This window comes from Megascapheus bottae, chromosome 13, assembly GCF_031878675.1.
Source record: "Megascapheus bottae isolate mThoBot1 chromosome 13, mThoBot2.hap1, whole genome shotgun sequence".
Lineage (NCBI taxonomy): Eukaryota > Metazoa > Chordata > Mammalia > Rodentia > Geomyidae > Megascapheus > Megascapheus bottae.
In genome coordinates, this window is record NC_143521.1 from 38,010,729 (window position 1) to 38,027,665 (window position 16,937).

General features: G+C 37.4%; 1 protein-coding gene across 1 annotated transcript in view; it reads right to left on the reverse strand.

The window, feature by feature from the left end:
• N4bp2 (NEDD4 binding protein 2) overlaps positions 1-16,937 on the reverse strand; it is a 56,909-nt gene that overhangs the window by 38,347 nt on the left and 1,625 nt on the right. The window contains exons 2-5 of the mRNA XM_090343691.1: positions 11,941-13,108; positions 9,721-9,845; positions 6,503-6,591; positions 4,620-4,696 (exon numbers count right to left, since the gene is read on the reverse strand). Of these exons, the coding sequence (XP_090199817.1) occupies positions 4,620-4,696; positions 6,503-6,591; positions 9,721-9,845; positions 11,941-13,108 (1,459 nt within the window). The remainder of the gene's footprint in view (positions 1-4,619; positions 4,697-6,502; positions 6,592-9,720; positions 9,846-11,940; positions 13,109-16,937) is intronic.

Genomic DNA, 16,937 nt, shown 5'->3' on the forward strand with positions numbered 1-16,937 from the left:
GTAAAAAATGTTTGTTTGGAGTTTTTGAGGTAAATAATCAGGCAGATGGAAAAATCTCAGAACAAAGTATATTATGTAAGGAAAACAGAAGCGCAGAGCAATGATTACATGAACAAAAAAACTATACTTCTTTAGATACTGGAAAGTGACACTTTGTAAGTTGTAAGGGAAGTTTAAATTAAAATGTTAAATGTTTTTAGTCTTAGTATTTATGAGGAAGAAGGCTTAAAAATAGTTTAATATTTATAAGATAAAACATATAACGTAACCACTAAGAACATAATGTATTTAATTTACAAATCTGAATAGAAGAAAAATTGAACAAGAAAGTTTAGATTTGACACAAAAAGCATTCCAAAATAAGGTGTAACAGGAGGAAAAAGAATTAAGCTACATATTTTCTGTGCTAAAAGCACAACACATAAAAGGTAAAATAAATAAAACAGTAAGAAAGATGACAGATTATTTATACAAATTAACACAAAACAACCATGAATTGTGTTTATCCATTATAAGCCAAGGCAAGATGGTCAGAGTAGTTTTTTCAAAACAAGCCACAGGGGTTATAAGAGATATAGCTAAGCATAAGAGTACTTAAAGGATGAAAGTAAAAAGTACAGAAAAAGGAATAACATTCAAATACTAACAAAAGAAAATGGACACAGTTCTACTACTATTAAACAACTCAGAGGGCACAACAAAAACTACTGCTAAAGATAAAAGGAAATCACTATGAAAGGTTTAATTAGTGATATTAAACTTGGCTCCTACAGAACTGGGGATGTGGCACAAGAGGTAAAGCCCTTAAGTAGAATGTGCCAGGCTCTAGTTTTAATCCAAGTACTGTTAAAAACAAAAACCAGTTCCCATGAACTTCAACAATTATCCTCAGAATTTATAAATGAGCACAGACAGAATAAGGAAATATTGACAGTATAATTAGCATATTTAAATACATACCCCACAGACCCCTCTTCCAAATATTAACCCTTGAAGATACAAAAAATAGCCAGGCACCAGTGGATAACGTCTGTAATCCTAGCCACTCAGGAGGCTGAGATCTGAGGATCTTGGCTCAAAGCCAGCCCAGGAACTAAAGTCCATGAGACTCTTATCTCCAATTAACCACCAGAAAACTGGTAGTGGTGCTGTGGCTCAATGTGTAAAGTAGGGTGGTAGCCTTGAACCGAAGAGCTCAGGGACAGTGCCCAGGCCCAGAGTTCAAGTCCCATGACTGACAAACAAAAATAAATAAATACAGCTGTAGATGTTGAGCAACAGAATTTTGAATGATTAATGAATGATTAATAGATATATTAATCCACTAAAATTATACCTTCTTATCAAGAAAATAGAATAATTAAGACATAACAATTAATGAGGCCATAAAGTTTTTTTAATACCAGAAAATTAGTATCAAGACAATCTAACTTACTATAATTCAGTTGAAAGTCAATTGAAAATAAAAACTTTTCTGCTCAGAAAATTTAAAACATAGGTGTAAAAAAAACCCAAGTTAAAGAATGAATTTAACCATAATAAAATTTTAAAACTAAAGCCAAGCACCAGTGGCTAACATGTGTAATACTAGCTACTCAGAAAGCTGCAATCTAAGGACCATGGTTTGAAGCCAGCCCAGGCAGGAAAATACATCAGACTTTTATCTCCAAAACTTAACCACCAAAAAGCTAGGAGTAAGGCTGTAGTTCAAGTGGTAGAGCATTAGCCTTGAACACAAAAGCTTCGGGATAGCATCAGGCCCTGAATTCAAGCCCCAAGACTGGCACTAGATAGATGGATAGATAGATAGACAGACAGACAGCAAGAGAAAGCATCCTATATCAAAATTTGGAGATCAGATAAAGAAGTGCTCAGGAAAATGTACAGCATCAAGTTTATATACTAAAAGATAACCATAATCATCAAGGAAAGAAGTCTCTAATAGAGTAAGCAGAGCAAATAGGTACCTTTAAGGGCTAAGATTATAGAAAAACAGAGAAGCAGAAATGAATTAAACATATCACAACTTACAATACAGAAAGATCAACCAAACTAAGAGCTATTTGGAAAAGAAACCACGGGCCAGGCGTGGTGGCTGACATCAGTAATCCTAACTACTCAGGAGGCCGAGTTGAGGATCCTTATTCAAAGCCAGCCCAGGCACTAAAAAGTCCATGAGATAAACTCTTATCTTCAATTAATCATCAGAAAACTGGAAGTGGCACTGTGGCTCAGTGGGTAGGGTGGTAGCCTTGAGCTGAACTGCTCAGGGGTATCGCTCAGGCCCAGAGTTCATGTCCTACAACCAACAACAACAACAAAAAGAAAACCTTAGGGTTGGGAGTTTGGCCTAGTGGTAGAGTGCTTGCCGAGCATGCACAAAGACCTGGGTTCAATTCCTCAGTACTGCATACACAGAAAAAAGCCGGAAGTGGTGCTGAAGTTCAAGTGGACTAGTCTTGAGAAAGTCCAAGGACAGTGCTCAGGCCCTGAGCTCAAACCCAGGACTGGCCAAAAAAAAAAAAAAAAAAAAAACCATAGGGCTGGGAGCACAGTAGCCTAGTGGTAGAGTGCTCACCCAGCCTGCACAAAGCCCTGGGTTCAATTCCTCAGTACCACACACTCAAAAAAGCTGAAAGTGGTGCTGTGGCTCAAGTGGTAGAGCATTAGCCTTGTGGGAAAAATGTGTCCAAGCACAGTACCCAGGCCCTGAATCAAGGCCCAGGACTGGCAAGAAAAAGAAAAGGAAAAAAAATTCAACTGCAGTGAGAATAAACAAGAAAAAAAGAGACATTAATCCAACTGAACTTTGTTACAAATAAAATACCAGATCCAGTCAGTTTTAAAAGTTTAGGCAAGGGGCCAGGAGTTTGGCCTAGAGGTTAAAGTGCTTGCCTAGCATGCATGAAGACCCGGGTTCGATTCCTTGGTACCACATACATAGAAAAAAGCCGGAAGTGGTGCTGAGGCTCGAGTGGTAGAGCTCTAGCCTTGAGAAAGTCCAAGGACAGTGCTCAGGCCCTGAGCTCAAGCCCAGGACTGGCAAAAAAAAAAAAAAAAAAGTTTAGGCAAACTTAATCAAATAGTCACGAAGTCTGAATAAGAGAGAGGAAAAAAAATAGGCTGCGCATTGGTGACTCACACCTGTAATCCTAGCTACTTAGGAGGCTAAGATCTGAGGATTGTGATTCAAAGCTAACCCTAGCAGGTAAGTCTATGAGATTCTTAGCCCCTACTAATCACAGAAAAAGCAGGAAATGGAGTTGTGGCTCAAGAGGTAGAGGCTAACCTTGAGCAAAAGGAGCTCAATGACAGTGCCCAGACACAGCGTTCAAGGCTGAGGACCAGCAAAAAAGAAAAAATACTTCTCCAGTAATTTTATGAACCTAAAACTATAATACCAAAGTTATGCATGCAGGTCTATCTTGTAATTCTATTGTACTGATGCAAAACTCCTGAAGAAAATACAGAAAACCAAAACCAGGATTGTATCAAAAAGTAAAATAAAATAAAAGTAGAAGTACATCCCACAGCAACCTGACACATTCTATTTTAGGTGAAAGATGCCAGCATAAAATGCCAAATATTATATGTAATGTCCAGAATGGGAAACTCAACAGAGAGAGAAAACAGATTAGTAGCTGACTGTGATTAGAAGGACTTAGGAGTAAGTAACTACTAGTAGATATATTTGAGGAAGTGGAAATGTCCTCAAATTACACAGCAGCAATGGTCACACAACACTAACTCTATTAGAACCAGGCTGTCAATGACTGCTATTGTCAGTATCAATTGTCAGGCTAATTTAGTTAGTATTGAAATTAGTTAAAATTGATAAGATGAAACTAGCTTGATCAAAATTACATTACACCTATCTACTAAGGAAACACAGACAGTAAAGGAAAATACATTGCCTTTCCTATGCTGAGTAACCCATTCAACTCTAGCAAACAAAGAAAGAAAAAAGTATAATCTTGAGATAAGGTAAAATACTTGTATCCCTAGATACCTGCTACTTTTTTGGAGGGATGGAAGGGGGGGCCTTGGGCTTAAACTCAGGGCCTGGGCACTATCCGTGGGCTTTCTCAAGCCTAGCTCTTTACCACTCAAGCCACAATACCACTTCTGGCTTTTTCTGTGTGCTACCAAGGAATCGAACCTGGGATTTCATGCACAATAGGCAAGCACTCTAACACTAAGCCAAATTAAATTCCTGGCCCACTTGCTACCTTTTCTATCTCTACCTCTTGCTACTTTCTAGTATTCTAAGTCACTTGACAGTTATAGATCCTCCAAGAACTATACCCAAATCCAACAGTCCATATTCATTCTGACATATTATTAAAAGAAATTATATCACTTGACCATATAAAAGAACAGGAATCTTTTTTATTACTATAAACTTAATATCAGAAACAAAAGGCTTCCAACTTCATAAAACTGGGAGAAAATATAAATCATATAAAATTTCTACTATTAAATGATAAGGCTGAATTCTAACCACTTTTATTTCATTCAACATTTATATAGGCTAAAAAAATGTAGATGGACTTCCCATCATTTCATGAAAAAAAACAAAACAAACAACAACAAGCATGTTAAACAAACTCAGGTTTTACCTTGCAAGTTCCTTTGGCTTGAACTTCCACCACGTGTCTGGTTCCCGGAAATGGACCTTATACTTATGTTTCTGAGACTACATATAAAAAAGACAATTAGAATAGTTATTTTGGGAAACTAAACATATTATTTCTAAACTCACAGTATGTTAAAAATGAAAGAACCAAGCTAAGTGTGGCTCATACCTACAATCCTAGCTACTCATAAGGCTGAGATCTGAGGACCATGGTTCAAAGCCAACCCAGGTGACTCTTCCAACTAACCAAAAACAAAAGGAGTAACTGTGGCTCAAATAGTAAAGCGCCCCCTTAAGCAAAAAGCTCAGACAGTGTCCACGCCCTGAGTTCAAACCCCAAGACCAGTATAAAAAAAAAAACTCAGATAACTCAAAGATTATTCTTTCATTGATGTATTAAACTGCTAAAATATGTACAATTTCTTTGACCCAACAATTTGTTTCCAGAAATTTAATGCTAAAAGTAATGAGAACAAAAAAGGTTAAGTCCACATATACACTACACATATATACATAAGCCTGCTAAAATATACAGATTGCTACTACTTGCAATAACAAAAGAACACAAACAAACAAAACAGACTTTGATAGAAGGTAAGGGTACCAGAGGGAGGGGAGAAGGCTAAGAAAGAGGATGAATTAGGAGGAATACATAGGATAGGTAAATATTCACAAGCATAAAAGTAGAAAAATGAAACCTGTAAAAACTGTTTCAGGGCTGGGAGTTTGGCCTAGTGGTAGAATGTTTGCCTGGCATGCACAAAGAGCCAGGTTCCATTCCTCAGTACCACATAAATAGAAGAAAAAAAAAGCCAGAAGTGGTGCTGTGGCTCAAGTAGCAGAGCTTTAGCCTTGAGAAAGCCCAAGGACAGTGCTCAGGCCCTGAGTTCAGTCCCTAAGACTGGCCAAAAAAAAAAACAAAAACTGTCTCAAAAGCCCATGGCTCACATCTGTAAGCCTAGGAGATCAGAGGATTGTGATTCCAGGCAGGAAAGTTCCCATGAGACTCTTTTCTTCAATTAACCAGCAGAAAACTAGAAGTGGTACTGTGGCTTAAAGTGGTAGAGTACTAGAGTTGAGCTGGAGAGCTCAGAGACAGTACCCAGGCCCTGAGTTCATGACCCATGACTACATTTGGATGTGTTCAGAACAATCACTATAGAAGCATAAACTGCATTTCTGTCTTAGGCATGTGTTAATGATGGAAGAATACTCCAGTTAAATACACCAGTTAAAAAAGCTTCATATATCAATTTATATATTATATAAATGTATATAAATTATGTCTTTCCATAATTATATAAATTATTATGTCAAACATAGCTATACCCTTAAAATTCAATGATAAATAAAATAACAATTCTACTAGAAATCAGTATTTGTATAGCTTGGGAACTAAGAATAGTTTCTGCACATCTTGAAAGAGAGGAGTGGGGGCGGGGGGGCCTGATCCATGACTTACTAATAAAAACAGTGTGCTTCATTCTAAGACAGAATTAAAAACAGGATCCCATGGAGGGGATCATTAATTTTGATTCTACTGTGTAAAAGCAATCTTATTTGGCAGAAACACACACACACACACACACGCACACAAATATCTTTTCATGAAAGATACCAAAAGACAAAAGTGATTTCAGAATTTAACATTTGAATATCAGAATTAAAAAATGATTAAATTGAGCTTTATGGAAAAATTTAGAAACATATTAATGGTCCCATTTTTTCTCATTTCAATCTAAACAGAGAAAGCGCAGAGACAGACCAAGACAAGAGACTCTCAAGTACTTAGATTCACATAATACCAACATCTCCCAACAACTCTAGTTCCTCTATTAGAAACTTAGAACAACTCTTGATACAAACCAAAGCAACATATGGCTTCATTTCCCACGCCTGAAGGTTTGTATTATCTATTATTATTGGAGATACTTTCTTCTCAAATGCTTCTTTTGCTAAAAAAAAAAATAACAGAAAATTAGACAATAATGAGGATTATCTTAATAATATCTGACTAACATTAAGGATTATCTTGTTTTTGTAATTTGAAAGTCACTAACTTGAGCTAGTTTGACTTGCTATATGACTAGGAAATACCACTTTCTTTGTGTGTATATATTACAGTCCTAGGGATTGAACTCAAGGCCTAAGTGCTGTCCCTGAGCTTTTGTGGTCAAGGCTAGCACTCTCTACTTCTGTTTTTTTGGTAATTAATTTTTGAAAATAATAATCTCATGGACTTTCTTGCCCAAAATAGCTTCAAATCCTCAGATCTCAGCCTCCTGAATAGCTAGGAATAAAAGCTGTGCCACCAAAAGTTGGTGAAAATACCATGACTGAAAAAGTAACTACTTAAAGTATAGATAAATGTCAAATAATAAATACTACATAAATAGTAAAGTTACATAATAGTCAGAAAAAAATATCATCTTAAAAGGAAGTCAGTGTCCTATATTAAGTTCTGGAACACACAAGTACTTTAGTGGAAAAATGAAAATCCACATAAAGAGGCCAGGAGTATGGTGGTCGAGTGCTTGCCTAGCATGCCTGAAGCCCTGGCACCATACACACAGAAAAAAAACAGAAGTAATACTGTGGCTCAAGTGGTAGGACACTAGCCTTGACAAAGCTCAAGGACAGTGCCTGGGACCTGAGTTCAAGCCCCAGGACTGGCAAAAAAAAAAAAATCTACATAAATCTAGAATTTCGGGTTGGGGGGGAGGGAAATGGGGACCAAGATATGTGAAAGGGTATCAATGTATGGGAATTAATGCACCATCTATCTGGCAAATATCATGTAACCCTTCTATTAATTACAATAAAAATATATGAAAAACAATAAATCTAGAATTTCATTAACAGCAATGTACCAATTCTACTTTCTTATTTTTGGCAAATATACCATGTTTTATATACGATATTATCAGAGAAAAAGCGGAAAAGATATACAGAAGGCCTATTCTATCTTTGCAACTTTTCTCTATCTAAAAACATTCCAAAATAAAGTTTAGAAACAAAAATGCAAATAAACATATGCAATATATAATAATTTAAAATAAAAGGCAAGCCTGGAACTGGTGGCTCACACCTGTAATCCTAGTTACTCAGGAGATGAAGATCTGATGATTGAGATTTTAAAGCACAACATGAAAGTCTATGAGATTTATATCTCCAATTAATCATGAAAAAAAAAATGAAGTGGAGCTATGAGGCTCAAGTGGTAGAATACCAACCTTCAATGAAAAGCTAAGATAGAACCTGAACCCCAGTACTGGCAATTTTTTTTTTCTTTTTGATCATTGCGGGGCTTGAATTAAGGGCCTGCTGATTCTGAGCTTTTTGCTCAAGGCTAGTGCTCTAGCATTTTGAACCAAGCTTCACTTCTGATTTTCTGGTGGTTGAGTCTTAGGGATATTTACTATCCAGGTTAGTTTCAAACAGTGATCCTCATATTTCAGGCTCCTGAGTAGCTGGGGTTACAGGTGTGAGTTTACCAGAGCCTGGCTAAAAAAGATTTTTTTTTTTTTGGTGGGTCATGGGGCTTGAACTCAGCCTGGGTGCTGTCCCTGAGCTCTTCAGCTCAAGGCTACCCTTGAGCCAAGCCCCACGTCCCATTTTCTAGAAGTTAATTGGAGATAAAAGTCTCAGGTCCTTTTGTGCCCCGGCTGGCTTTGAACCTTGATCCTCAGATCTCAGCCTCCTGAGTAGCTAGGATTACAGGCGTGAGCTACCATGCCCAGCAAAAAAGAATTGTTTAAATCTTCTAACTGCCCCATGAAATAAAACCTTGTTTACTTTTTTCTTGTTGGTCGTGGTGCTTGAACTCTGGGCCTGGGTATTGTCCCTGAACTCTCTTCAGCTCAAGGCTAGTACTCTACCACACAGAGACACAGCGCTACTTCCAGTTTTCTGGTGGTTAATTGGAGATAAGAGTCTTACAGACTTTGGTACACGGGCTGGCTTTCAACTGCAATCCCCAGATCTCAACCTCCGGAGTAACTAGGATTACAAGCATGAGCTACCAGAGCCTGGCTTCCTCAGTCCTGGGGCTTGAATTCAGGGCCAGGGCATTGTCCTTGGACACTTTTTGCTCAAGGCTAGAGCTCTGCAACTTGAGTTACAGCATCACTTTCAGCTTTTTCTGAGTATATGGTACCAAGAAATGGAACCCAGGGCTTCATGAATGCTAGGCAAACACTCTCATCACAAGGCTACACATCTGGCCCCCTCATTTACTTCTTATTATAACATTAGAATTAATGTTACACATTATTATTTCACATGTATGACACTGTCCTAGAACTAAAGAAACCATAAATTTATTACGTTATATATATATACACATATATATATCAAAATATAAATAAATAGGGCCGAGAGCATGGCCTACTAACAGAGTGCTCATCTAGCATGCACAAAGCTTTGGGTTCAATTCTTTGATATCTCATACACAGAAAAGGCCCAAAGTGGTGCTGTGATCAAGAACAGAACCCAGACCCTGAATTCAAGCCCCTGGACTGGCTACATACATACATACATACATGCATGCATGCACACATGGGGAACCAGTTGTTGCTCCTGTGAAACAACATGGATATGGGGAGGGACACCCAGGGCCAGCCTGAAGTCCCCCGGAGCCGAGCGAGATGGTGTCGATGACCCAGCCCTCCCCCAATTACCGGGGAAGAAATCACACTGAGCCAGGAGCTGTGTCAGCCATGAAAGCACAGCAGATCACAGGTTTATTGCGTCAGGCACTTAGTTATATACTGTTGGGGAAAGAGAAGGTGGAACCTGGGAAGCTAGCCAATAGGAAGAGGGCCACCGTGCTATCACTAAGGGTCCGGGGCAAACTTTTAGGTACTGAGCGGGACAAGTGCAGGAAAGCACGAGAGACCTGCACTGCTGTGTGTGTGTGGTGGGGGGGGGGGCCCTCAGTCAAATCAAGTACACAGAAATGCCTTAAGAGAGGTATGCAAGGAGCTCGAGGAATGCCTGGCCAAAACCCTTTAATGGCCACTGAGCCGGAATGATGATCAGGCCTCAGAGATGAAGGTCAGGCCCCAACAAATATCTATTCTTACCACGATTCTGGTTCCATTCATGTGCCTCTCCTAGGTACTTTATATCAAACTGGTACTGTCCATTTATATAAAAATAATCATCAGTACTAAGAATGACTCCACTTGGATTATCTTCTTGCAAAGTTCTGTGAATGATAAAGGAAAGTATATTAATGTTCCTTCCAAAATTCTTATAATTTTTACAACCATAATTAAAATAAAAATTTATATTATTATTTACAGAAGTAAGACTATCAAAATATTTAAATAAACCACACTGGTTTTTCCTAAATAAAAATCTGACTCCAAAAAATAACTGACCCACGGCAAGCTTTTTTTTAAATGTAAACTATTGCAAAATCTTTTTTATTTTGTCGGTTGTGAGACTTGAACTCTGAGCCTGGGCTTTGTCCTTGAGCTCTTCAGCTCAAGGATACCACCCTACACCTAGAGTCACAGCACTATTTCCAGTTTTCCAGTGGTTAATTGGAGATAAGAATCTCACAGACACTTTTTGGACACTTTTTAGTGCCCACACTGGCTTTGAACTCCATCCTGAGATCTCAGCCTCCTGAGTAGCTAGGGTTCCAGGTGTGAGCCACTGGCACACTACTCAAGTGGATCATTTTAAAGTTGGCAAGTACTAAACATTTTTGATGTTCAAAAATGCTGATTAAAGCTCTCTACATGAAACCTAGTTCTACAACCTATTGCCTTTTAAAATGCTGCCCTCCATACCCATTTCTTCCACAAAATACAATACTGACTATAACACATGTAACTTTAAGGTATTTTTTCTTTGCTCTATTTTGTATTAGAGTTATTATAGATGTGATGCACAGATGGGTTATAGTTTCATAAGTCAGGCAATGAGTATATTTCTTTTTGGACAGTGTCACCTTTTCCTTCACTTTCCCAGCTTTTCTTTCCCATTCCTACCTACAAGTTTTATAGATTATTTTTCGTCATAGTGTCTAGTGAACCTAAAGAGGTTGAGGGGGGTAAGGGATACTTTTGTTTTGTTTTTGGCTTTTGCCAGTCCTGGGTTGAACCCTAAGCCTCAGTGCTTTCCTTGAGCTCCTTTTGCTCAAGGTTAGTACTCTACCATTCAAGCCACAGTGTCACTTCTGGCTTTTTCTGTAATTAACTGAAGTCTCACAGACTTTGCTGCAGGGCTGACTCCAAACCATGATGCTCAGATCTCTGCATCCTAGATAGCTAGGATTACAGACATCATAAGCCACCCACACCCAGCCTTAACGTATTTGAATATTGCTATTAGTAACTCAATGAAAAAAAGCCTGGGATATTATCTACAGATATGCTCATACGTGTATAAATAAAATGTATGTAAATATCCTGGAAGGCAAATCTGGACAAATGAAAGCTATCCAAAAACAAAAAACAAAAAACAAAACTTGAAAATGAGCTCATAAGCAAATTCCCCAGGTATTTTATATGTAATAGATGCTAAGACTAGATATAGCCAGGACCAAAAAGAGAACACCCAGCTGAGACCAGAAGAGTAAAGTAAGGCAAAACTGGGGAGAAAAAAGAAATAGAAAGTACTGACACCTGAAATGTGGTAAGTATAATTTGTTGGAATTTCAAGTTATAGAGAAGAGCTAAGAAAATGACACTCTGAACCACTGAAACCAAATGGTCCCAGATGAAGGGTCTATAATAATCTACCCATATGCAAAATGGATGTAAATGGCATGAGCAACAAATCACTAATTATCTCTTCCTTTAAATCACACTTGTAAGAACATTAACAACACTTATAATCCCAAATTCCAGAACACCAGTAAAATTCATGTACTTTCTTTCCCTCAAAATCGTTTTGTTTTTTTTGTTGTTATTGTTTTTATTCCATGATCTCATCTCAATTCATTGAACTCATCTTTCTCATGCTCAGACTAGCTCTGGTCCACAAAATGCTATTTCTGTTCATTTCACAAGCTCACTATCTTGGAACTAACTATCCTTACTTTTTCCTTCTGTCTCCCAAAGATATTTTGAGGGAAGTAGGGTTATGGCTCAAGTGACAGAATTATAGCCTTAAATACTAACGTGTCAATATTTACAATGTTTGTATAAAGTTAGCAAAAAATAATTAATCTTTATATTTACATAAAGTAAAACTTTGGAGTTACTAAACGTTTTTTTCAAGCAATTTGCATACTCACATGAGTTACTCAAATCCACACATCATACATTTTAAGAACTCAAACCTCTTACCTTGCCAAAAAAGATTTTCCTGATCCCGGAAGTCCTCTGAGAAGAACAAGAATCAGTCCAACATAAGATGTTGTCTTCTTTCTTACAACCTGAGGAACTGGAGTCTCTTGGACCTGATAAGCACTTGCTCCCTCTGTGTTTCTCCAGACCTTGGTTGGGGAAGTGTGAGGAATAACAGAGGGTGGAAACGTGTAATTGACAGGTCTCCAGTGTGCAGCTGTGGTCACAACAGGAGCTACAAAGCCATGCTTTCCTTGAAAGAGGTCAAAAGTAGGAATCATTGGGTTCCAGATTGGTGGAGGGGGAGGAGGAGGAGGAGGAAGCAGTAAAGGGAGAGGAGTAAGAACTGGACAGTAATTAACATCCTTCCCCTTTGGTGGAAGTTCAGGATGTTTGTGAGGCTTGAAATTGTATCCTTCCGAAGGTACAAAAACATCAGAGACAGAAGTAGATTTCTGATCCGCACTAGTACCTGGTAAATCAAGCCCCGGATTCTGCACAGGAAGGGTCGAAGGAACCTTAGGCGCATTGGCTTCCAAATCTTCAGAGGGTTGAGAGAGCTGGTTATCAACACATTCAGCTTCTAAACCCTTTTTCTGTCTTTGATTGAAATTGCTACAACCTACCGTAAAGTCATTTGCTGGAGTTAAAGAACTACTGAGAAGAGAATCTTCTGGGTAGTTACCTTCCAATGTATATGTGTTATCCCTTATAAAATTTTCAGACTCATTCAAAACTGACTGTGAAGCTAATGAATTTGAACTTAATGTAGAAGTAGAAGTCTCCAATTTTTCACTGTTTGAATCCTTATTTTGTGTAGATAGAGTGGGAGTCATATTACTTGAATCTGAATTAACAAATTTACTTGGGTCATCCAAATTACGAATGTCTTCCAAAGGCAAAAATGAGTATGCTTGGTCATCAGAAGAGTTTAATTTCTCAAAAGCATTCTGTATTAAGGAATCCAAGTCTTCAGTTAGCTGCATGTCCAAAAACGAATCCATTTTTGAATCTTCACTCTCTTCTTCAGGAGCACACTTCTCCATTGTTCCAGTTCCAGCTGTGCTTGGCTGGGTCTCAGAAGCAACCAAGCTTTGGGAAGATAATTCTTCTTCTTTCTTGGTGTCAGTGGCAGATAACTCTAACAGACAATCCATGGCATTTTCAACTGCACAACAAGAATAATAACAACAACAAAAAAATACATAACATTGAAAAAAGCCAGATAGAACTTTGTTAAAATCGAAGAAAAATGCTGGACTTTGCATTAAATGAAATACAATAATAGTCAAGTTCTCTCTTCAAAAAATAAATATACCAAATTCTATATGAGTGAAAAATTTGAATGATAGAGACATGCAATCTTGTTCTTTCAGACAAACAATAACAAAGCATCACAAAGTAGATATTCTTTGACCAATTTACTGGATAAATGTATAAATATCTGTAACTGTATGTGTTAAGGCTATATATAAGGGTCCTAAATAAAGCCAGTTGATTTATTCAACAGTGACTTACCTAATCCACGTTCTTTTAAGGATTACATATTTTAAGGGTGTATTATCTTTTCCTACATATAATACAAAATTTTCCATGCTATGAATTTCACTTAATGCAAAAATATTTATGACTATATACTATACATTCAGGTATTCTTTGTACAAAAATGTATGACAGTATTTACTATGCTCAGTTTTTGCATTTTAATGGAGTTTAAAAACAGCAGAAGATAATACATCATGATATAAAGTGCATTTAATATCTATAGTAGTGGACAGGACAGTAAGGAAATATTCCACATACAGTGATATGTGAACAGGCTCTTGAGATTAAAAACCAGGCAGTGGAAAAGGAAAAGCCAAGTTTGAAAACACAAAACCTGTTTACAGTGTTAAGAGCAGGTGTCAGAAAGTAGGCTCACAGTGCTATGCATGGTGAGGAAAAGAAGACAAACCTGAGAGGCAGACTGCGTGAAATGGAGAAGGATCCCATTTGTCAAACTAAGAAATAGCATTTTATTTTCTAAGGGAACTTGAAGAGAAACTCGCACCATACGGCCTAAAATGAGGGATACATCATCCTAGTAAATTAGATGAAGAACATGAAGCTTAAAAAGCACAATAACTTCACCCAAGTCATACAGATACTAAGTGACACAGCCATGACTAGAGATCCGATTCCAGTGCTGAGCTCTTCCAGTTATCATGAAAACAGGAAGCTATTGGAATTTTTACACATTTAGAGCTAAGGATGTAGCTTGGTGGTGGCGTGCCTGTTTTTGCATGGATGAGGCCCTGGATCCCCAGCACAGCATTGTAAGGGGTAGGGGGAGGATTAAACATTTGAAATGTTTTCATTTTGTTTTAAAAGATCTAAATCTGGAAACAGCACAGCACAGGAAGTAACAGCTCTGGTGTGGAGTCAGAACATCAACATTTAAGTCCCTATTTGCTGGCTATGACACTTCAAACAAGTTAGTTACCAGCCCTAAGCCTAGGTTTTTCTAATTTGTAACACGGGGATAATAAAAGTACCTACCTCATAGGTTGTTGTGGGGATTAAATGAGATAATCCATGAAAAAATGCTGTGCACAAGGACTGGCACCTAGTAAGCACCCAATTAATGTTCCCTTAAGAAGAAAAACAAAGAGGGATTGGAGGGACAAGCCTGGCAGAGAGACTAGAGATCTTAGCAATACTACAAAGGCAAGAAGCCCTAAAATTGGACAAAAAGGGTGGGTGGGGAGGGGAGAAAGTACAAATATTAGGTATTTCTACAAAAATAAAAATAGATATGGTAGAAAAATTAGAAAAGAAAAACAAAAAATAAACAAATAATGAAAAACAATATAAAGTAGAACTAAAAAAAATCAAAATGAACAGATCAAAATGAAATAAAGAATTCTTAAACATTTAAACAGACAGGTGGAAAAAAATTAAAACTATGACATGAAAAAGAAAAAATGGAACAAACACTTTACAGAAGAATACAGGAATGAAAACTAATTTATAAAAATGTCTTAATAGTCTTCTTTAAAAAAAATACAAATTAAGAAAAAGTACCACTTTTATTTTAATCTTAATTCTCTCTATACTGTTGAAAAGGCTCTGATGAGTTAGACAATGCTGGTGGTACTACAAATTAGCATACCTCACTGATAGATAATCTAGTAGTATATGTCCAAGACTGGAGAACTACTCTTACTTACCCTGTGAATGCAGAAAATAAAACTCTAGGACTAGGACATTAAAGAGTCAAAAAAGGGGATCGCAGGGCGAGGTGGCTCACCTGTAATCCTAGCTACTCAGGAGGGCTGAGATCTGAGGACTGTGGTTCAAAGCCAGCCCGGGCACTAAAGCATGTGAGATTCTTATCTCCAATTAATCACTAAAATAAATGGGAAGTGAGGCTGTGGCTCCAGGGGTAGGGCAGTAGCCTGGAGCTGAAGAGCTCAGGGACAGTGTCTAGACCCAGAGTTCAAGCCTCATGACCCACCCAAAAAAAAAGTTGGAATCATGCCTATTTTCTTAGCTACTCAGTAGCTGAGATCTGAGAATCATAGTTCCAAGCCAGCCTGGGTAGCAAAGTCTAGCCATTTTTATCTCCAATTAACCAGCAAGAAATTAGAAATGAAGCTGCGGCTCAAATAGTAGAGTACTAGTCTTGTGTGAAAAAGCTAAGGGACAGCATCCAGGTCCTGCTCAAGCCCCAGTTCTAGCACGGAAGAAAAGAAAGCGGGGGAGGGAGAGAGAGGAGAAAAAGAGGGAGGGAAGGAGGGCAGGAAACAGGAAGAGAGGGAATAAGGAGAAGAGAGAAAGAGAAGACTAATTTTAACTAATGTTCTTTGCAGTAATAATTTACATTGAAAAAACTTAAGATATAAATAAGTAAATTAGGATGCAACAACTCAATGGAATTAAATAACTAAGAAAATAAATACAGATTGCAGGAACACTAAAACGTGTTTACTTAATTATATTAAGTTTAAAAAGTCAACTGAGTATGAATTACCTGAACTGTGAAATGTTAACCCTCTGTATAACACCTTAATAGCAATAAAATATTTTTTAAAGCAAACTTAATTATATCGTTTAAAAAGTAAAATATACAATTATCATTTATAATACCAAGTGTTTATAAAGAAAGTCTACAGAAGGTCCTGGAAAATAGAAGTAGGTTCTTTGTCAGGATAATACATTTTTCTTCTAATTCCTACAGTAGTTAATATACATACAACAAATCAAAGACATCAAAGGTAGGAAATATAGTAATCATTTACAAAAATCTATATACTATCATTTCTGAGGACCAAATGCACTGCTGAAATCTGGTTCTCTGCATGAACAACGTAACAGAATAAATCAAATATGTTCACACCGCTGCTACACAGTAACTATGTATTATCAAACCCTTCAAATCTATAAGGATTATATCATATACTAATCATAGTCAATAATAATACCTAATACTCAACATTCAATTTGCTCACCCAACTCATATAATGACTTCCTTCAGTTGGCAAATATACTGCTAAACTATTGTAAATTATTAATAGCATATCCTACTAAATACAAAGAAACACAAAAACCACAATCCTAACCAAAAAAAAGTCCTTGCTGATTATATACTATCAATTTTTTCATTAATAAATTAGAAAACAGACTTAAAAAGGATAGTAGCAGGCTGGGAATGTGGCTTAGTAGTAAAGTGCTTGCCTAGCATGCATGAAGCCCTTAGGTTCCATTCCTCAGTACCACATACACAGAAAAAGTTGCAAGTGGTGCTGTGGCTCAAGTGGTAGAGTGCTAGCCTTGAGCAAAAGAAGCTCAGGGACAGTGCCCAGCCAGAGTTCAAGTCCTAAGACTGGCAAAAAAAAAAAAAAAAAAAAAAAAAAAAAAAAGGATAGTAGCAGAAATGGTGATGCAACAACTCAGGTTTCTTAGCTCCAGTGTTTTGAAACCACACAAAGCTCCTGATTTTTCATTTTATTGTTTTT